General features: G+C 56.0%; 1 protein-coding gene across 2 annotated transcripts in view; it reads right to left on the reverse strand.

The window, feature by feature from the left end:
* Nucleotides 1-19,711, reverse strand: part of CACNA2D2 (calcium voltage-gated channel auxiliary subunit alpha2delta 2) — a 134,907-nt gene extending 115,196 nt beyond the window's left edge. For both annotated transcript variants that reach the window (XM_037529639.2, XM_037529631.2), the window contains exon 1: nt 19,301-19,711. In XM_037529639.2, the coding sequence (XP_037385536.1) occupies nt 19,301-19,515 (215 nt within the window). In that variant the 5' untranslated portion in view covers nt 19,516-19,711. The remainder of the gene's footprint in view (nt 1-19,300) is intronic.
* Between the last annotated feature and the right edge of the window lie 3,082 nt (nt 19,712-22,793).

A 22,793-nucleotide genomic window follows, 5' to 3' on the forward strand; every position in this document is an offset into this window, starting at 1 on the left:
GAAGAGGTGCAGGACTTCTGTTTTTGCTGCGGTTAACTGTTACCTCATCCTTTCACCTCTGGGCCTCAGGCAACTCATCGAGAAAGTGAACTGAGGCAGCGGGAGGTGGTCATAGGCTGGCACTGTCACACCCATAGTCACAGGGTTGCTAGGCAGCCCCTCAGCAGGACCCTCCTCCCCAAGGGTGGTCCGGGGTTTTCCAGCAGCATGGAGAAGCCCTGAGGGGGACAACTCCAGTTTCCATAGGAGCAAATTCTGCCCAGGCAGCCACTGCAATACTGAGAGGCAAGCTGGAGAAGGACCAGGGACAGGGGAGAGCAAGGAGGTGTGCAACAGGAACGAACTGGGGGGTCTTGGAAGAGGTGGGGACGGAGACCCCAGACCCAGGTAGGAAGGCTCGGCCTAGCTGAGCAGGGCACTGGGGATGGGTCATTCCTCCCTCGCCTGCTGTGTACCAGACCCTGCTCTGTAAACTCACAGCCAGCTCTGTGGTTTGACCTCTCCAGGCCTCAGTTTTCCTCCTCCCCCAAGATGTGGTGGCCCTGAGTCCTCCACAGGCCATTTGGGGGTCCGTTTACCATTAGGTCTGAAAGCGGCTTTCCTGTCTGGGGCCTGTGCCCACAAGCCAGGTGTCAAGCCACGGTGGTGACAGGCAAGGGTGCTCGCTGCAGCACCCTCATTCAGCTTCCCAGCAGTCAGATCACCACCCCCAGTCTTCAGAGGGGAAAACTGAGGTACGAAGCCACGGAGCAACGTACCATGGTCATCCAAGTAATGAACGCCAATCAGGGTGACACGCGCCTCTCCCCAGGAGGCCAGTCTTCAAAGGACAGTGCTGGTCTGGCAAAGCCACCTGCATGTTGAATGGACCTCTCTAACTAAATGGGTCTCAAGTCAAGGCCCTGACCTCCCTCTGAATTCTCAAACCCCTTCTCTCCCTGCCTCCCATGAGGTGGCAGCTCCCCTGTTAGGCTGAAAGTCTCAGAGTGACCAGAACTGACATCTCTCACACCCACACCCAACCTATCAGCAAATCCTGTTGGCCCCACCTTCACAATGCCCACAGTGCCCACCGCCTGCCAGCCCCTGGCCCCCAGCTGGCCTGGGTCATCATCATCTCTCCAGGACAAGTGCCACTGACAGCTCACTGGTTTCCAATTTCTGCCCCCACACCCATTCCCCCCATTTGTTCACCTCCCCATGCACCCCCAGTGTCCTGCTGGAATCATGTCCCTCCTCTGTCAATACCACGTTGCAGCCCATGGAACTAGAGGAAAGGCAAAGTCCATTACTTTGTGATGTGAAATGAAGTCCACCTGTACTCCCCAACCCCCGTTTTAAGTTACACCCCCTCGGTGGCAACTGGTCTCCATGTGCCCTCCTGTATGTCCTGTTTTGGTCACTGTTCCCCCAGACAAACTCTGCCCTGGGCGTGAGCCCTGAGGGAAGAGACTCCTGCTCTCCAGCCTGGAAGAACAGGCCCTCCCCAGAGTCCAGGCACCCTCTCTGCCATCCTGTCCCAGCCCACAGCAGCAGAGGTGAGCTGGGCAGTGGAAGCCTGTGGAGGGGCTGCAAGTGCAGCAACTGCCCTTAGCCAGCCCAGAAGGCCCTCTCCTTCCCCGGCTCCTCTCTGGATGAATTATTAAAGTTCATTTATGATGGGCCTGCCCAGGTCTGCGACTCCCGTGCATAATTCATGGCTCTCCCAGAAAGGCCCAGTGCCGGAGCAGCCACTTCTTCCAGGAAGCAAGAAGAAAATGCAGGGAAGGAATGGCCCAGACCCAGACTGCCCTCCCCCTGATTCTGTCACCCTGTCCCCAGCTTGGGCACTTCAGCACCTCCAACTACCCCTGCCCCACAGTACCTCCCCCTACACACTTGGATTCTGGCTCCTGGTGCAGGAATCTATGGGCTTTCTGCACACGCACCCACTCCTCTCTCTGTGCCCTGGTTTCCCACCTGTGGATGGTGGTTTTCAAAATGCAGTGGCAGCGGGACTGTTCATCTTCTCTCTCCTGAGGGCCGAGGCTTAGGGAGTGCCAACACCCAGTGTTACTGTGAAGTCTCTGGAAGTCCACAGTTGGAACTTAGCAACGAGCTCACGAACCATTTGAGGCCTCCCCAGGTAAAAGCAAAGGATCCAGGCCAGGGACCCTGGGTATCTGCCATCTACTCTACCAGGATCAACCATCTGCTCCCCAGGACAGGAGCCACCTGCCCCTAGTCACAGATCATGGACATTTTGGGGTGTGCAGTACACTGTTCCCAGGATACTCCCCAGGTGGTCAGGCACAATGGGAATGTAATCCCTGCCCATGCCCATTTAACAAATGGGTAAACTGAGGTTCAGTGAGACTGGCTCCTAGGAGGTTGTACTGATGCAGCCCCTATGTGGCCAGCCAGGTGCTATGGGCAGGAGTCATAGTCAAGCTGGGTCTCAGGAGGTGTATAGAAGGGTTGAGGCTCGTGTGGAGGTTACCAGGTGAGTTAGAGAGGCGCCCAGGAGCTCCAGTTGCCAGTTCCTGCCCCACACCAGTGGTGAAGTCTAACTGGAGGTGGCAAGACAGGCCCTGTCCACGTGATACCAGGCACTCTGGTCAGATTTTGATTCACATGTCCCCATCTCCCCTCCTGCACATCCTCTCCAACCCCCAGAATGAGTCAAATCCTCATGAGCCACAAATAGCTGTCCTCTATGTGTGTCCTCAACATGGCTTCCTGCCTTGAGGAGGACAGAGATTCCCCCTCAGGGTCCTCTGTTTCTTCTCAGGGCAGAGATGTCTCTGTAGAGGGCAGGGCCCTGAAGACACCCAGTCAGGAAGGAGTGGCAGAGCAAAGATTTCAGAACTCAACCCATCAGGGACAGTTTTGTTTTCTGGTCTTATCCCCTCTCTACCAGCCAAGTCACCTCTACCAGGAAGTCTTCCTAGATTTCTCCCATCTCTCTCTCTCCCCGGCCCCTTTCAAGTCCATAGTCATTGCCCCACTTTACCAACCCTTGCCTTCAGCTGGGGCTGTAGCCTGCTCCCATCATCAAGCTTTCTGAAGAACTCAGCTTGTAGCCTGAAAAGAAGAGTTTTTTGGAAACACTTGGAGTTAGATTTACCTGAATATCCTCCTCTCAACAGACTGGTGCCTGTCCTGCCTATCTTCCTCTGCAGGGGGCGAGATCCTGGGGGCAGGGCTGGGAAAGAGGCTACAACTTCAGCAAGCAGCAGGGCCCCAAGGAAAGGAGCAACTACTATGCGCTGGGTGCTTTGTGTGTGATCTCCACTGAAGTCACGCAGTACCCTCGGCTAGGTGCAGGCACACAGGCCACTTCATGAGGAAGATTTTGAGGTATAGAGAGTGAAGCAGGTGACCCGAGGTCACACTGCCAGTCTGTGCTGAACCGGAATTTGCAGTTAGCAAGGTAGGGCTCCAGAGCCCAGGCCTGAAACTAGGCCATGAGGCCCCCCTAATCCCAGGGTCGACTCCAATGGCCAAGATTTAGGAAACAGGTGCAGAAGAGGGTCACTCCCTCATTTATGTCTTCCGGCTTTAAAAAGGGGTCCACCCCATGTCAGGGCTCCCAGTGCCTCCCCAAGCAAGCTATAGTTGGGTGCAATCAGGAAGTACCGCCTTATACCCCATGAGAGCTATTGTGCTGTAGGAATATTGCCTTAGCAGTGTAGAGCCTGAGCTCCCTCAAACCCCCAACTAGGGATCCTGGACTAGGTAGGGGAAAAATGCCCACTTCCCCTGGGGATTTGCTTCTCACTAGTGTCTGGCTTCTCTGAGAACCAAGCTGCATGCAAATCGAATGTGAGTGTTCGACCTGCCGTGACACGCACCGTGGGCTGGTTACTCTCCCAGCTCTGTGGTGAATCCTTTAGCAATGCAAATCCTGCCCGCCAGCAGTGTGGGATCCAGAGCTGCTGTGAGGAGTGGGCTTCAGGAGCCACCTCACTGGCCCCCACCTCCTTCTGAGGAGCTCCCATGTGGCCAGGCCAAGAGGAGCCACTCTGTCTGGTGAGCCTGAGTGGTTGTCCTCAGGCGTGGCTTGACAAGAGGTAGGTGTGCCAAACCCAGCAATAATTACGGCAGACAAACCACGAATTCCCAACTAGCTCCATCTATTCCTTCATTCAGATGGTTACTGAGTATCTCCTGAAGCCAGCTTCCAGGCCGGAGAGCAGGTGAAATAGAGGCCTGTTTCTGGGAGCTTGGAATTCAAGCAGAGCAGATATCTGATCTGATCCAGATCCGATGAGTGGAGGGAAGAGGAGCCCAGGTTGGTGAATGGGGAGAAAAGGAGATGTATGATGACAAGGGGCCTAGCCCAGCCTGGTCTGGCCAGGTGAAGATTGCACACCCGATCTGGAGGGCAGTCCAGACACAGGGTACAGTAAGCGCAAGCAGGGAGCTCTGCCGTGGTGGTGGCCTGTGAACACCCACAAACAGACCAGAGGCACAGAAGCAGGCTGTTCCCACACTGACAGCTGCAGAGGTCCAACCTCAAGTACCTGGTGAGCACCAGCATGTGCAGGACAGTGGAGGTGGGGAGGCTCCTGACAGTGGGGACATGAGGAAAAGGCGTCCACAGCAAATGGCAAACTAAGGCTTTGAAAAGTGGGGTATTGCTTAGTCCTCTGGGGCCTGCCTGGGTAGTACAGCTCAGCCAACACCTCTCCAGAAACACCTCCACTCCAATGCCTGGTCTGTATCTCAAACTCAACATGCCCACTACCAAATCGTCCCCCAGGCCCAATGTTCCTCAGGCTCCTCCAGCTCAGTAGGTGACAACTCTGTCCTTGCAGCTGCTCAAGTCAAACATATTGGGGTCACCTGGACCCCTTTCCCTTCCTTACACCACACTCCTCTGCTCACACCTGTCCAGCCGCTACTACCTCACTCAAACTTACGCTCAAATGCTATGCCCAGCCTGCCCTGGCACCTGCTGCTCTCTGCCCTCATTTCCTTCTTGTCCTTCTGCCCTAAACACATCTACTTCAGGGCCTCTGCACTGGCTGTTCCTCTATTTGGAAGACTCTCTCCCAGACACCCATGTGGCTCCTGCCCTCTCCTTCCAGCCTTTACTCAAATGTCTCCTGTAGAGTGAGGTCCACGCTGACACACACCTCCCCCTCCACCCCCAGTTCAACTCTAACCTCCCCTCAAGTCATCCTGCTCCTTCTCCATGGCACTTTATCACCGACCAGCATAGTACATCCATTGCCTGTCTCCCCCGGATGCTGCCTGCCTGGCCCCTCCAGCACCTGGTACTTGGCAGATGCTCACGAGTGTTGAGTGAACGGGTGAATAGCAGGTTGTGACAGTGTCTGTGGAAGGAACGAAAAAATGTGCCACGGCAGGGAAGGCATTGACTAGAAGAGAAGGACTAGGTGGGAGCTTCAGGCTGTCAGCATTCCTCTGGGCACAGCCGTATGGCCAAGCTATATGCCCCACAGCCCTGCGTGACACCCAGCCCTCCCCCACAACCCACTCTAGGTCCTTGCACCCCCTATTGCACTGACCTTCAGACCACCCTCACCCAAGGTGTTTACCTCTGTTTACCAGCCCCGCTCATATGTCCCTAAGGCCAGTCTGTGAGCAAAGCGATAGGACAGGCTGGAGCTCCCCGCTTCTCCTATGAGAAAGGCAAGGCTCAGAGCAGCTGCCCATTAGCTCTGGAGATTTTATTTACTGCAAAGTTACCCACTGCTTGCCTTGCTGGAAGAAGCTATGAACACAAGACCCCTACCCTGTAGGAACTCTCCACCTGGGGAGAGGGGCCTGAATGTGGAGTACCAAGGGAAGGTGGGCCTTCTGAAGGAAGAAGGGGAAGCAGACTGGCAGGGAGGAGCTCAGTCCTCAGTTGCATGCATGAATGCATTCATTCATTCATTCCAGATACTACCCAATCATGATGGGCCCTGGTGCAGAACTTGGGCACGCCCCTATAACTTGGGTTCTGAACCCCAGGATGGGGTTGGGGGGCAACAGATATTAGTATTTCCCCTCCCCCTGTTAGCTGGGGGCTCCAGCAGAAGACTCCCCTGCTGCAGTCATAGGTAGAGGTAACCACAAATACCACGCACTCACAATTTTCCTGCTAATTTGCTCAAAAAGCAACTGGATGCTCCATCCTCACAACTACAAAATATAAGCGATATGACCCCATTTTAAAGATTAGGAAACTAAGGCACAAAGTTACTTATATAAGGTCACAAATAGGCCCTCCTTAGGACTCCCAGCTCCTCCCCTAACCAACCCCCATCCTCTGGACCAGGTTTTCCGGCAGGCAGCAGGCAGGCTCAATGAGGCCAACAGAGCCCGAGGCTCTGTGTCCCTCTTGATGGCCCCAGGAAGTCCCCACCTTTCTCCATTTTAGGGTAATGGCCTCCTCCATATGCCACCAGTCTGGACATCATATTTCCCCCAGCGCCAGCTCGGGAGCCATGTAATCACCTAACTTCATGGACTCTGGGATTGTTTCCTGCCATCCTTCTCACGTCACTCTGTGCCAAGGAACTTGGGGCTACATGACCCCAGGGGCCCTACTCATAACTTGTGGACAGCCCAAGGCAGCTGGGATGCTAGAAGGCATGGACCAGGGGTACAGCACAGGGCTGGAGCATCAGGAACTGGGACTAGATCAAAGTGGGTGAGTGCCCCCTGCTGCTCTGCCCCATCAGTGACTTAACCCTCGGGAAGGTGGACTGGGTGCAGGCCAAGATCCCCAGGGCCTCCACAGCCCTGACTCGAGGAGGAAAAGGACCATGGGGATGGCCAGCGACCCTGTGAGGACATGCCCCACACGCCTCTTCCCTTCACCAGAGGGGGCTTAGAGGCTCCTGGATTCCGCCTGGGGTACCAGTCATGCATAGTCATTATTTATTTGGACTTGCTTCTTTCCTTCTTCACTGTCTACCTCCCCCACAGTTTATGAGCCCAGAAAGCAGGCCCAGCACACAGCTAAGGCGTGGAGAAGAAGGCTATGGAGTGGTCAGAAGAGTGGCTACATGAGCAAGTGTCAAAGCAGGGGGAAGTGAGAAGGAGGGGGCAGACAGCTGAAGAGACCTGGTGATCCCCCAGGACAGGCTGTAGCTTCTCACCTACTGGGGACAGCTTTCATGGCGAGGAGATGGCCTGGAACCACTATGCCAGCCTGCAGCCCACTTCCCTGGAAACCCCAGGGCCCCCTTGCTGGGCAGGGACAGGGTCCTGTGTTTACCTTCCTACCCCGCCATGGCCATGGTTCTCTACCTTGATGTATGTGGCTGGCACTGGAAAAATGCTGAGGCCCAGGCTCTCCCCCACCCAATTAAATAACACAGCCCTACATCCCACCTTCATATCTCTCCTAGAGCAGTCCTTGAGGCAGCCCCTGAGCTGGGAAAGCCCTTGTAGGAGAGCAGCAGAAGTGGGTATGGCAGGGCCTTTCCCCTGTGGCACCAGCAAATCTAGGCCCAAATGGAGCACTGTCCCAGACCATGTAAAAGCTGCTTCCTCTTCACAGTCACAATCAGCTTGGCCTGCAGAAGCCTGTGCACATTCCCGGCCCAGCAAGCACTTATTGGGCACTTGGTGTGTGCTAGCTTGGAGTCCCAGTCAAGGGCAGATGGCCACGGCCCCCACCCCACCCAAGACACACAGTCTTAAGGGGAGGCTCAAGGTTTACTGAATATAAAGAATGGGGAGGGGGTGGCTAGGAAGTCCCTGATGGATATAGAGAAGTCGGGGGAGGCTTTAGGGGACAGTAACTACCAGTTAAGTACCAAAGGACAGGCAGAGGTCAACCAGACTAATGGGTGGGCCCTGCTTGGAGCTGGCCTTTGCAATCCACCCAACCTCTCCGTTTACTCCCTGCTTAGTGCATAGGTGCTTATTAAGCACCCACGGGAGGAGATGGCTGTTGCCCTGGTAGGTAGTCAGCCTTGAGGGTGGAGAGCCCCTCCAGGACACGTACATCTATTGGAGCAGCCCTCCCCCCACCCCAGCTAGGGTTTCTACAGTACCAGCGCACAGGGAAGGCTGGAGATGACAGCACCACAGATGGGGCAGGCAGGGGAGCAGCAGCAGCAGCTGTGGAAGGACCCTTCACCCTGGAGGGGTCCTGATATGATGAGGACACTGAGGCTTGACAGAGGAGGGCAGGTGGTTCATCCATGATGAATGGGGCAGGGTTCAAGGCTGGGAGAGGTAGGAGGAAGTGCAGAGAGGAGGCCCAGACCCTGCAGCATAATCCCTTTGGAGTTTCTGGGGTCTGTACCTGTCAAGGTCAATTTAATACTTGAATAAGCTGCCTTCTCCCTCCAAGTCCCCCTGCACTGGTAACCAGGGGCAGGGGAGGGGGTGGGGAAGAGGATGGAGAGTGAAGGGATGGCGGGGTGGGGGATGGGGAGTGAATCTGTTCCCTGTTCTTCCCTCCGAGTGTGCACAGGTGACAAAGGCACTGTTGGTTCTCTGGAGGTGACTGGTAGACGGCTTCAGATGGAGACTCAGCCCAGAAGGGGTCTGTCCCTGTCTTAAGAGCTCCTTGCTCGGTGAAGGCCAGTTCCAGAAAGACTTCTCCCCTCATGTGACAGGGAGGAACAGCAGCCAGAGGGGCACCCCAGCCCATTAGCAGATAGAGCCCAGGGCTTCTCCCAGGAGTTGTGCCCTTGGTTGACTGACGCCTGGTGGCCACAGGTGTCCAGACTGGACCTAAGACTGGCACAGGGCAAGGAGCCCAGAGACAGAAGGAAGGGCCCGGGGGCCAGGTCACGAGAACATGACTGCTGGAACATGGGCCTTGTCATATCTGTCAGGGGAGCTGCCCAACGAACCCTAGACCTCTTTGTAGTGAGTGGATATACCCACAGCCACCCCAGCCCAAGAGGAGAATAAAGTCTCACAGGCAGCACCCAGCCAAGTTCAGCCCCTCCCCTTGGCGAAGGCCATGGGTCACGTCCTTAACTGTGGTGCATGAAGGCCAAGCGGGCTCTACTGCTCCCACCCGCTGTCAGCATCCTCTCAGCCCCCCTCCCTTGTCCTCCAAGGGGGCCTGGTAAGAAAGCCAGCCAGTGGTCCCACAAAATCACATTTCAGGGACCTCAAGAGATAGGAAGCCCTTGTAGGGGGATAGGTCTGGAGAAAGGGCACGGGTGTCGGGGGCACCCTGAGGGTCCTGGGATCAGGGGGCTGTTAGGAAGAGGTGAGTGTGGGGTGTGGCTGAGTGCTCACACCCAGCGCCAGGTAAATCCTGCCTCTACCATTCACCAACGTGTGATTTCAGCACCCCCTAGGCCTGCTGAGCCTCACTTTTTCGTGCCTGTGAAACAGGAATGAAAATGGATTGCTCTCATTGGCTAGCATGTGTGAAAACACACCACCTGGGCCCAGCTCATAGTGATCAACCACCTGGTCAAGTCACGACTTTCTCTACAAATGTCTGCTCAACCGTGGACACCCTCCCTTCATGTCCCCTTCTTCCTCAGCCACCACCCCCACGTTCAGGCGTCTTGTCCCACCCTGGGCAGACACTGCCTCCCAATTCTCTACCACTTCCTGCTTTTAAAGCTGAAAAATCCAAATCTGTAAGAATTTCGCCCGCTTCCAGCCCCAAGGTGACCCCATCTGTAGCTCAAGGGTAAATCCTGATTAGCCTGAACCAATCACAGTGCATCTTTCCAAGTGCCAGTGATTGGTTTAGAGTGGACATGTGACCTAGTGCTAGCCAATGAAGTGTGAAGGAAGTTGGCTAGGGGCTTCTGGGCAAGGTTCCCTAGCCTCTTAAGAGGAACCCAGAAGAAACAGTTCTCTAATTCTAATTTGTGGTACATGAGATGCCTGGAGCAGTGGCAACCATCTTGCTGCCATGAGGGAAGTCAGTCACAGCCAGCCAGCCATACCAAAAGTGAGGCCAGCCAGGCAGAGAGCAGGTGAGGACTGGATCCTCATGACAGCCTATACTCAGCCACCTCTGGGGTCCTGTCACAGGATGAAGGGTGTAACAATGATGGAAAAAAACATCATGCTGGGCTGACCTAGGTGTGTGCAGTACAGCCTCTTTTTCTTGCAACCAAATACACACCCCAGGTCAACTTTTGAGGATATCACATCAGTGTTTACTTCTGAAAGGCCCCTGTGAACTGGGCACAGAGCTGAGGGAGGCCAAAAGGTTGTAGGAAAGGCCACAAAGGTAAGGGAGCCAGAGCGGGCAGGTCAGCCTGGAAGAGGGACACCATGAGCAAAGGCCAGAAGGGGTGCAGGCCGGAGCTCCTACTGGGACCTGAAAATGGTGTGGCCTGGCTGGAGAGCCTGGATATCCACAGGGCTAGTCCCAAAGACAGAAACCAGCCCAGGCAGGGCCTCAAATTCTAGACTGAAATGTGGGATTCCACCCATGGCAGACTTCTGGGGGGGATCCAGGACAGCAAGGGAAGACTCCCAGGCTCTCACCATGCCTACTCTGCCTGAGCTCACAGGAGAAAGGTGAAATGAGAAATGTCCATCTGTGAGCACCCTCAACACTGAAGCCTGTTCCGCCAGCTCATTTCTCTTTTCTAATAAATGAAGTTGGGGGCAGGGCTGAGGTGGGTTGTTTTGTGTTTGTTGGAACCAGTGGCAGCGCCAGTCCTGACCTTTAAGGCTTCAAATGCAGCATTTCAGGCAGCACGGGAGGGAGGAGAACAAGGGTTGCAGAGGGAAGTTATCAAGGCTAAAATGCCACATCAGGCTGGAAACCCGTTGCACAGCAGGGACCTCTATCCAACTAGGGAACACACCAGCCCCTTCATGCCCACCCACCTGGGGACCAAGCTGTCCCTCCTGTGGGTGCCCAGAAAGCAGCACAGAAACACTGAGGTCTGCCCTAGAGAAACGCCAGGAGCTGGGGTATCTTGCTCTGTGGGGTTTTGCCAAAGGAGGTCTCAAATTGCTCCCATGTCTCATGCCAGGGAAACTTTTATTTAAAAGAGTCAGTTGTTTGTCATAATGCAAGGAAAACCGAATAGGGAACATCCTGCACTGAGCACTGGGGACCAGACCCTGCCCAGAGTGTCTGTGGTCATCACAAAGTGACTCCTGTCTGCAGGCTCCCTTCTGCCATCTCGACCATCAGTTTCCATCTGTACAATGAGGTATCTGGATTCCCAAAGGCTTCTGTAGCTGCAATATGTCCTCCCCAAGTCAGGGAACCATGCAAGGCCCATATTCCCCAAAGAGATGGTCCCATCCAGGCTCCCTGCCCCCACAACAACCTCACTGGCCCTACAGATTGCATGGAGTCCATACAGCAACTCCAAGGGCCAGCACCCAGCACAGGGCACCCAGACAGTCTCTGCATGAAGATCCAGCAGATAATAAGTCATCCCTGAAATGAGGTTCACTGGGGGGTTCCCCAAACAGAGTAACATGCAGGGATCATCAAATTGAAGCTTTATACCCCAAATCACACCTGAAAGTGAGTATACCAACAACTTGCTGGGAGCGAGTACGTTAAGCCTACACCAGCTGCTCCGAGGAAGAAGGGCAAGTCGCCCGCTCATCACTGCAAATGAAAAGCACCCACTCAGAGGGGAACTGCCACCCCAAGGTCACACAGTAAGGATTTCTACTCTGCCCAAGTCCCAGACTTCCCACCCGCCCTCCAGACTCTATAAGGGAAGGATTATTTGCAAAGATGCTTAGCTTCACAAAGAATTCACAAGACTTCCACTGCATCTAAATACCATTCAATTTGCAAAATGTTGAATTACAAGGACGCAGCCTCTGTGTGTTTCCTTTGCAGACTGTCAAAGAGCCAGTTGGTAGATGATCAAACTTTCCAGCTCTGCTTTAACTCAGGCTGTTCCTGACATAAAAGTTTGCAAAACACTGGTCCTAACAACCAAGAGGCTTTATTTCTCCCTGCCAGTGTTTACCCAGCCGAGCCCTGGCATTAACTTCAAAGACAGGTGCAGAAAGCGGGCACTGGAAGCACATTCTGGGTGCAGACAGATAAACCACACATATGCTCACACATACATATTCACGTGCACATACACACAAGCACATGCCCACATTCACATTCATATGCACACACATATACTTGCACTTATGTCGACACACAACACACAAACATACACACCTGCAATCTCTTCACATATGAGTGGACACTCAGGAACATGCACACAGGAACATCCAACACATGTGCATAAACACACATAAGAGCACTCGTGTAGACACTTCCACACACCAAATTACATGAGCACATAGGCCAAGGGAGGCACAAGAGGAAAGACTCAGAAACCATAATTGAGTCTCAGGTGCCTATAAGGCCTGGCTGTGCAGTAGGTACTATATGCTATGGAGCAGGTGCCTGGCATTCGGGGTGCAGAGGCTCTCATAGATCCAGCAGGATCCACAAGCCCTGATTATGCCATGCACGGGATCAGGCCTATCCCTTTTACACTCCAATCCTCATGAGGCAACTCCATTAAGGGAACTGTTTTACAAATGAGACTCCAAGGCCCAGAGAGGCAGAGGAAGCTCCCAAGGTCACACAGCTGGTGAGAGAAGCGGCAGAGCCTCAGTGTACCCCAAGAGGGGCCTCATTCAGAAAGACTTGACCAGGAGGAGATGAAGGCATCAAGTGGGAAGCAAGGGGCCCAGAACTTCAGGTGGGTAGGGGATAGAGAGGCAGAGGGGGTGACTTCTCCCCATCTTACCTACACATTTCCCCTTACTTTAAGAGCTGTTATCAAGGTGGGGAGAGATGGTCAATGATCCCAGGAAAGACTTCCTGTGACCCTCATACTCTGCTAAATAATTAGGCTGTTCAGATCCCAAAGTGGGTCAGAGAAAGACTCTGAGACACCCAAGTGTGGCCAGAGGCCAGTACAGGAGATGCAGGCTCCTCACGCTGGAGGAGGTGAGGCCTAGCTAGGCCGGCAGTCAGCCTCACCCCACCACTAGAGAACATAGCAGACCTGTGTTCTGAGTGGTATGTCAGAGTCAGAAGGGCCCTGGAAAAGAGGAAACTGAGGCCGCAGGGGAGGAAGGACCATGTCAAAGGTCATCACCATGCGAGCTACCCAGCTGAAAGTGTTAGGGGGAAAAGGATGTCCTAAAGCTAATTCCATACAGGCTTTGCCTGTAGTGGAGTATTAATAAGTCCCTTTTAAGCGCGTGGATGAGGACCCACAGCCAGGCAACCCGTTCAATATCGGGGCTGCCCTATAACAAGAGGACTGGAATGGGATTGCCTTTGATAGATGCCCCCCAAGACCAGGTCAAACCAAGGTGGGGAGCCCTGAGGTTCCTTGTATGAAGATCCCTCCCCACCCCCACCTAATCCCAGCTAGACAGGATCTTCTACTCTGTGAGGCTAGCCCCCACAAGCTCAATCACCAGCATCAGCAGTGGCCAGGGGCTGAGCCACTCAGGCGGGTGTGGGGTGAGGTGGGCTGTGAGGAGGACCAGGCCTGGGAACACCAAACTACTTTCTCAGTGGCAGGCAAGACAGGCATGAGTCCCGCCCCCAGGCCCTGTCCCCACACGATCAGGCTCAGACTATGGGTCTGAATGACAACATCCTCAAGTCCTTCAGTGACTCCGTTAAGATTGCCGTGGGGAACTTACAAGCCCCCAGGGGCATCTCAATCCATGTGGTCACCTGTCCGGCCAGCTCCCCGACTTAGCCACAGGCAGAGCTCAGGAGGCTCTTCAGGTTAAATGGGGCAAGAGAGGAAGGGAAAGGAAAAAAGCAAAAACCACACATACACCTCCCTCTGGGAATACGAATATTGATTCTGTAGCTTCTTGTTTAGACAGTAGGCACCAGAAAAAAAACAAAAAACAAAAAAACCAATTTGACATGAAGAGAAGCCTGCCTGCTGACTGGAGGGATGCGGCCGGCAGTGGGAAAGCCCCCACCCTTTCCTTTAGAGTACCAGGGTCCTGCGGCTTCCTCCCCAGGGGTGGAAGACATGAATCACCAGTTCCAGAGGCAGAGCCTGAAAGTGGAATCCTTTGAGGGCAGCTGAGTTGGAGGGGAAGACTGGAAGTAGGAGAAAGAGCCCATCCCCGCCTCCCAACATTATCATGCCAGATAGGGTCCATGCCACATGATGGGCTGCTTAGACTCACAAGCCTCTAGTTGCCCCTTCACTAGGTCCCTAACAATGAGGACCCCAGTCTCCCAGGCACCACTGGTGCAGATAGCATGAAAACCCAAGTGTCTGTAAGGTCTTTTTCAGTTCCATCAGACCCAGCAAAACTAGAGGGACTTGCGGATCTACCTCAGGTTTCCATCAACAACTGCTACCCTCATGACCTTTCTAGAATCCTACTGGAATCTGGAGAGGGAGACAGCATCTCAGCACCTCAAGATGGAGTCCTTTCCCACCCTTCCATGCTAGACCAGGTCTCAGAGAAGGGAAAAACCTGTTAAGGGGGCACCATGGTTGCTAGTGATGTAGGTGGAGGTGGGTACAGAGCTATGAGCACTAGGGCCGGCAGGGCAGCCCTTGACCAAGAAAGGCCTCCTCAGGATTGCTGAGACCTGGAAGATGGAGGTACAGCTAGGAAAGCTTACAGCTGGGAGGCCTAGGAGGGCCTCACACATCTCAGTTCTCTTCATTTTCTTCTGAAGACCCAGGTTTTTTTTGTGTTTTTAAAGATTTATTTATTTATTTATTTGTTTGTTTATTTGTTTATTTATTTATACAAGCACTGGGTACAGTCAGAAGCGCGGGAGGGTGAGAGGATTCACCAGAGCCAGAGCAGGGAACAGAACAGGCAGACTGACAAAATACACTGCTGAGGGGAGCAGCAGGCATGGCAGGAGAGGTCTGTCACGCCATATGGGACCCTCGCTGGTGGCCAGGGATCGAACTGGCACTACAGAGGCTACGGGCAGCCTTGCAGCCCAGCACTTCAAGCGCTGCGCCACCAGGGGAGGCCCTGAAGACCCAGATTTTGAGTCCTACCCCCCAAATTTTCGGGGCCCACTGACCTGATGTGCCCAGGTCCCCCTCCTTAGCAGGGCAGATAAGTGTCTAACAGATTCGTTCTCTTCCAGTCCTGCCTCCAGTAGATGTGGGGATTTGGACAGTTCCCTTCATTTTTGGAGTTTCAGTATCCCACCTGTGGGAAGGGCAAGACCGTGGGTGCTGAGATGAAGGCGGTGATGTGGGCAGCGGGCCTGGAGTGGGCTCAGTGAGGGAAAGTCAGCCACCTGGTACATCTGGTGACGTCCCCCAACACGGCCAAGCTGACTCTCAGGGGATGAGGGAGGGAATTGGTCCAGTGTCGGTCCTCAAAGAGCCGATATTCCACATGGCTGGAAACAGTCTGAGCTAGAGACAACCCAGAGGCCACTGGAAGGTGTGTGTGAGCCCTTCAAGGAGGTATCTAAACCCCTGAGAACAACATGCAATGATGAGGGGACAGCATGAGTAGAGCAGGGAGACAGGAAGGCATGGGAATCTTGGCACTCAGCCCCAGGGAGCAATGTGACAAGACTGGTGGGTAGGGACTATCAGGCTGTAGCATCAGGGTCTGATGCTAACGTTAACAATAGCTGCCAAGGCACCCACCCACAGAACCCCACCTGCCCACCTGAAGCTATACCCTCTCTAATTAATTCTTACCGCCAGCCTCTTTAGAAGATTCGATTATCTCTGTTAGAGAAACTGAGGCAAGGTCATTCCAGTGGAGAGGGTCAGCTCTGGCAACCTAAACTTGAGCCCACAGGACATACGCCTGATACCCAGTAGGACCCCAAATTGCCTCCTTTTGGGAGCCGGCAGGGTCCACCCATATCCTTCTGAGGCATAGAGAGCTGGGTGTGTACGCCTGCACGCAGGCAGAGGGGAGAAGGACTGGGTGCAGAAGCGCTCACTTCACTCATGAGTCAGTCACTCCTTGGGGATGCCAATGTGACAGAGAATCGGAATGAGACTCACCACAGACTAGGAGGGACTCATCCTAAATAGGCTTCCTCACTTCTCAGGGGCCATCTTGCATAGATGGTCAAGCGGAGGTACCCACTAAAGGTGGGTTTTGGGGAGGGACAGCAGTCAAGGACCCCCTCTCAAATCCTCGACACGCGGAGGAATGTGAGCACCTGGCAGCTCTGTATGACAGTGGTGGCAGCAATAGGCCGCCAAGCCTCACCCCCTCCCTCCTGCTAAAACTGCGGCAGGTTGTTGGGGAGAAGGGGGACCCAGATGTGTGATGTTGCCTTCCTCTAATAGGGAGAGCCACTGGGAGGTAAAGACGTGTGCTCGGAGGCCCAGACAGACACACGTCACCCACCATTAACCATAGCTAGACTGACGCATGCCCCATCGTGGGCTCTCAGAAAAAGGAGTGCGTACTCCGGCTGTCATTTGTCTGCTGGGGGTGGGGGGTCCAGACCTCTGGCTCCTCTCTGCTCCCTGCCCACTTGCCCATGCCCAGAGGAATAGTGGCCCTGGCCAGCACCATCTCTGGGGTAGAGTGGGGCTAAGAGGGTACACCCAGCCAGGAGCTCAGCCAGTGCTAGACCCACACTCAGTGAGGACCCCACCAAGCGGGGGAAAGAGAAATGCAGGGATGCTGGAGAACAAGGGACAGAGGGCCAACAGAGATGACAGAGTGGGCACAGAAATGAGCGGGGTGGGCAAGGAAGGAGTGAAGGGGGGGGGGGAAGCGAAAAGATGAGAGACCCAAAGAAGGGGGCAGGGGAAGAATGACAGGGATCGGGGAGGCAAAACAGCGAGGACTGCCCCTCGGCCAGCAGCAGCCGAAAAGGCCTGGCCATAACTGGAAAGAGGAGGAAGCAGGTGAAAGGGAGTGTGTGCTCTGATTCATATCCCCCACCTCACCCCTCCCCACACACATGCACACACGTACACATATGCACTTGCATACATGTGGCCTCCTCCCTGTTTGAAAGCTTGACCCAGGACAGCATGGGATGAGCGAGTCCCTTCCCCAAACCAAAGCCCTGTCTTTCCTCCAGCAGTGAGTCTCTGTCCTTATCCATCCAGAGGCAGCCTTGGTCCGCTACACCTCATGGGCAGAGCGCCACGCGCCAGAGCGACGACAGAAATAACGGCTGGCCAGCGGACCCCAAACCCACACTTGCTTAAAACCCAGCAGCTTGTGAAGCTGGGCCCCATTGCACCGCCAGATGTGAATGAGGAAATGACTTTCCCCTCAAGGACCCTCTCCACCAAGGGGTCATCACCCCAGTGCCATGAGGTGAGGGTCTCACTTCCGACCTCAGAAGTCACCTGTGTCACAGTCTCATGCTAGCCTGGCCATGGGGACCCAGGAGAGTTTAGGGAGGCCACCCGCACCCAAGCAGCCCCACTGGCAGCAGCCTCAGCCTTTCATGTCAGTTTAACAAAAGCCCCAACTCCAACTAGCTGTGGTCATGGGGTGGGGGGGAGGCGGCTCACTCCATTCCCGCCCCTTCCTTCCTCCAAGATCAACGGGGCGTCAGCATCTGCGGGACCAGGGCAGCTGAAGGGCGCTGGCTGTCACGGCGAACCTGCGTGTCGTCGCACCATTAGTCGCCTCCCCCTGGACCCTCGGAGCTGCGCGGTCTCCATCCCACCCCCCTCTCATTCTCTAATTATGGTTTGCAAGACATGTCCCAAACCCTCAAATTAGCTCCTACTATATTGACAAGAGAAGAGCGTCCAGCTGGAAATGTGCTGCTACCGTCACACCCGCCTCACCATCCCCTGGCTGGGGACAGAGAGACAGGTGTCCACTCTGGTCAGGGTCTCACAATAGCCTACCAAGAAAGACCCCTGCAGGCCCAGAAGACGTCTGACCCACTGCAGGTTGCCAGGAGAGGGAGTGAAGTGGGAAGAGGTGAAAAGAGCCGTCTACTTAAAGCTTCACGCAATGAAACGGCTAGGAAAAAAAGAATTGTGGCTTGGCTTTGAGGAAAAAAGAACAACAAAAAAATAACGCTTTTGCTCTTTTTAAACATTGTGTCTTAAGACCGTTTTCATCACAGCAAATGAAAGACAATAAGGCACCCACAAGCTCTGAACTTACACGATCCTCTTCTCCCTGCACACCCCCCACACACACTCGAAAAATCCAGACGGTTGACAGAGGACACGTCCGGCGGCACCTGTAATTTGCCAACTGATCACCCGCCTGAGCACAGCCAGGCTGTGTGAGGAGAGAGATGACAAGACAGAGATTCAGGGCAGGCCGAGCCTGAGTTCGTTCTTCCCTCTTCTGGGGGAACCTGCAGGCTGGATTCGGCAGGTTTTGAGGCACAACCCGGGGCTCCCACCCTTGAGTAGAAGTAGTCTAATGGCGCAGAGCCGGCCTCTCCCCTCCCCGGCGGCCAGACCCTTCCCCTCGGCCAGTGACAGCCTGGCCACTCATTTCCCAAACCCCAGGCCTGGCCACTGGCGAGTGAGTCCAGGGACAGGTGGCTTCTCGGCCCCAGACACAGACAGCAGATAGCAAGACGCCCCAAAACCAGGGGCGAGAGTGGTGTCTGGGCACTGACATAAAGCCAGAACACGGTGCTGACAGGAAGACCTATGCTGTCCTAGAGACCACATGCGCTGGATACTCACTCCAGGTCCCAGACACACAGGGTCAAGCTCACTGAAGAGGATACCTGAGTTTTCCAGCTCTTGGGAAGAAAGAGGCTGGAGAGGACCAGAGAACCAGCAGAAGCTGGCAGGGCTGGGAGGTGCTATTACCCTGTTGGCAGCAGGCGCAGGCAGGGGTCCTCCCTGTCATTCACCTTCTGCCCCAACCCCAGCACTTTCACCTTCCAATGGACCCTCCCCCATGCGGACCGAGGGGGGCCAAGAACAGGGACACTGACCCCCTCTGTGGCACTAGCTACAAGGTGCTCCCAACCTCGGCATCCAGCCCTCTCCCTCAGAGGAAAAGGCGATGAAGACAGGTGTGGAGGTGTCCCCACCTCGGCTCTACCGCGCCAGGTTCCCACCGGAGAGGAGACGTCGGGCGAACGCGAGGCTCCAACTCTGCTGGGCAGGGGTCGCCGGCCAAGCCCTCACTCAACCCCGTCTCCTCTCACGCGGAGAGCGCGCCGGGAACGCGGGGCAAGGTGGGACCCCCAGCCCATGCCGAGGCTGGGAGACCCAGTTCTGCCCCGTTTGGGGGGATGGGTGGGGAGAAGGGGCACCGCGGGGAAGTTTCGCGACGCAGCCAGAAGCGCCGGGACCGGGACCAGCCCCTGCGACCCCCCGGCCGCCTCGGGACCCGGCGCCGCGCGGGCGCGGGGCGCAGGAAGGAGCCGCGCGGGCCGCGGGCGGAGGGGCGCGGGGTTGGCGGTCCCGGGCGGGCCGCGGCCACTTACGTGTGCTGCTGGGGGAAGCTGTAAGCCGAGGCGCCGGGGGCGGCGAGCAGCGGCGGCAGCAGCAGCGGCGCCCACAGCAGCAACAGCGGGCGCGGGGACGCGGGCGCCGGGCGCCGGGCGCGGGGGCCGAGCCGGGGGCCCCGGCCGGGCCGGGCGAGCGCGGCGGGCGCCGGGCCGGGCTGAGAGGCGCCGCAGGTCCGAGCCGGCACCGCCATGTTTCCATTCAAGATGCGGCGCCGCGGGGAGGGGGGGCGGCGGCGGCGGCGGGGCGGGGGGGCGCGGGCGGCGGGCGGCGATCCGGCCTCTCCGCGTCCTCCGCCTTCTTCGCGCCGGGCCTCGGGCTGCGCGGGCCGCGGCGCCTCTGCGGGCAGCGCGCTCTGGCGTCTCCGCCGCGCCGGCTGCAAGCGCTCTGCGCGCCCGGCCCGGGACCAGCGCTCAAATAGCGGCCGCCGCCAACCTGCCGGCGCCGCCCTCCCCTCCCCTCCCCTCCCCCTCCCCCTCCCCCTCCCTCCCCTCCCCACCCCTCCCCGGCCGGCCCGCCCCCGCGCGCCCCCGCCGCGGCCACGCGCCCACCCGTGCCGGCGCGCCCCTCGTCCCCGCGCCGCCCCGAGCCTGCCCTGCCGGCCCGCGCGGCCGAGCGGAGCCCGTGCGCGCGCGTCTCGAGCCCAGCCGGGTCCAAGCTCCCGACAAGCGCCCCTGCCCCGAGGTCTCCGACCCCGGCTCTCCCGCCCAGCGTCCGGGGCAGGCGCTTCAGTGACCCTTCCGGGGGCTCGACCTTCAACAGGCTTAAGGGCTGGAGTCACCGGTTTAATGGTGGACTAGCAGGCTTCCGAAGGCACCGAAGAAGGCAGCGGTAGTGAACTCACATCCCCAGGGGCTCCAGCTACCCTCAAGAGTTTTCCCAAAGAGGAGAGCCGAGGTGGGGGGTGGGGGCCGGTGTGGATCTTGACGGAAAGAAAGGGCCTGGGTCTCCTGGCTGCCTGAACCTGGATCCAGTCGCACAGTGTGAGGGGCGGAGAATGGCAGACACAGGCTCCTGCAGACATTCCTTTCGCTTCCCTGGGCTAAGCAGGCGCTGGGCGAAGCCCCAGCCCCCAAGGCTTGCACAGCCTCTTTTTAGACTCCTCCAATGCCAGGAAGCTCACTCCTGCACAGTTGATCCTCTGTCTTGGAGACCCCTGGCTCTTTGCAGACACAGGGAGAAGACTGGGCTGGTGTCAGTTTCTTCCCTTATGAAAGCTGGCGTGGGTGCCCACCCCTAGTTCCAGGATAGAGTGAGAATGGGAATGAATTGCTTGATAATCCAAAAACACTCCTAGTTGGGAGTGGGCATCCCTGAGATCCTCCAGAAGTGACGCTGGGACCCTGCTCTGGCCCTGGCACAAGGCAAGACGCCCTGCGCGGTATCTGCCCACAGCCTGGACTTAACATGAGAAGTGAGGGACAGTCACCACCTGGTCAAGAGACTCAGGAAGAGTCTTCCACCTCCCACTCACAAGACAGCTTGAAGAGGATTTGTGGTAGAGGAGGGGACTAAGGAACAGAGGAAAAGAACTCAGAACAGTCTTCACCTGCTCCCTAGTCCTGTCTGAGCTATGCCCATTTCTGCCCCACCTCACAAGCCAGGGTTTTATGAAGGAGTAGCTTTGGCACTTCCTCTTCTCCTGACTGAGGTTTGTCAATGAGCCCCAACTATGAGGCCCCAAAAACATTATCAGGAGAAAGCAGTGCAAGGGCCAGAGGCTCTAAGCCCCAACACCTGACAGGCCTAGAGCCTGGTGAACAGGAGAGGCCAAGCTCTGTGGGGAACAAGCAGGGGCTTCACTGAGTCAGATGTTTGTGCCAGACCCCCCTCTCCCCTGCCAAGCAGGCAGTCCCTCCGGGATGGACAGAATGAGGGGAGGGGGTTCTGAACAAAGGAGTCCAGCCTTGGCTAACTAGCCCCTTCTGCTGATACCTGTCTCCAGCATCTGCATCTCTGGCTCCCCCATGATCAGGGCAAGGCTGGCTAGGGTCTCCTCCATTTGTTTGCTGAACAAATGACAGCTCATGGCCCCAGGGAACCAGCACAAAGGGTGTCAACCCTCCTGGGTGCCCTCGGAGTTCCCCCTGGGGTTCAGTGGATGTCTTCTCAGGGCAGGTTCTGCAGTAGCAGTGTGGGAAATGTCAGGGGCAGACTCTCTGCCCTTTGACACCCGGATGACAGTACTGTCCCCAAAGAGTGCCCAAACCATCAGGCACCTGTATCCAGGCTGGGTGCAGTGAGTGGGCATTGGTAGTAGGGCATTTCAGCTCCAGCCTCCACAGATGTGCACCTAATTGAGGCCATTGGCGCTGAGGGAAAGGCGGGAGATTTTGGTTGACAGGCCGTTAAAGGAAGACAAATAAGGAGGGGAGGTAATTAAGAGTAAATGGGTAGTAAGTATACACATGTTAACTTCTGAGGCTCACAACATCCTCGGGTTCTGGCGGCTGGCTTCAGCCACAGGTTAAGATCACGGGAGGAAAAATCAATCCTCTTCAGGGAATAGGGGGGCTTCCATGGCAGCCACATCTATGGTTCAGCAGCAAAGGTCTGGGGCTACCCACCTTACCGGAGAAGATGTGGGGCCTAGGGGTGGGTAAAATTGCAGCCAGCAGAGATGGGCCCTGCCCTGGCAGGTGCCAATTTTGCATGTGGGCTTAGGAGAGGTCAGCTCAATGATCTTTACGGAAAACCTGCTGGGTGCCAAGCAAGTCCTGGCTCAGTGATGCCACACAAAGGAATAGGAACACCTGGGATACCTGGAACAGCAAGATCTCCACTGCAGCCTGCCACCCACTAGCCTCCCACCTATATCCCTTTTCCCTCTCTACAATCCGAGGGACTGGGCAACTCCTTATTTTCTTAGGGCTGCAGTTCCCTCCACCTCTCTCGGTGCTGCCCACAAACACCTCAGGAGGTTTATGGGCCCATAAATGCCACTATGTCCAGGAATTTTCTCCACTATGTCCACTATTTTCTCACTCACCCCCTCAATTAGATAGGCCTTCCCAACCCAGTCCCCACTCTCCTGTCCCCTTCTCTCCCTAACACACACACATACACACACACACACACACACACACACACACACAGCCTCTGCCTTGAGAAAAAAACCTGGGCCTTTGTTAAGCTGGGTTTTGAGTCTCTTTATCTCTATAGCCCCCTCCAGGACCCTCACAGAGCCATTGAGAGTGCAAAGAAGTGTTGGAATAAGGACTTTTGAGTGGCATCTGGGGAATGCCCAGAACAAATGGTCTGGCCTGGGATAGGAAGTGTCAGCTTTGGGATCAGGCATCACAGGTTGTAGAGGCAAGTCACTTGGCCTCCTAAGCCTGTTTCTTTGTCCATATAATGGGAGACATGTTATCCACCTTGCAGGGGTGGTCTGAAGACCTAAAGCATGTCAACACCTTGAGGGCAGGACTTGGCCCTTAACAAGGGATTAATGAATGGAAAACACGGAGAATT

The sequence above is a fragment of the Talpa occidentalis genome, unplaced genomic scaffold (genome assembly GCF_014898055.3).
Source record: "Talpa occidentalis isolate TD23 unplaced genomic scaffold, MPIMG_talOcc4v2.1 talOcc4.10, whole genome shotgun sequence".
NCBI classification, from domain to species: Eukaryota; Metazoa; Chordata; class Mammalia; order Eulipotyphla; family Talpidae; genus Talpa; species Talpa occidentalis.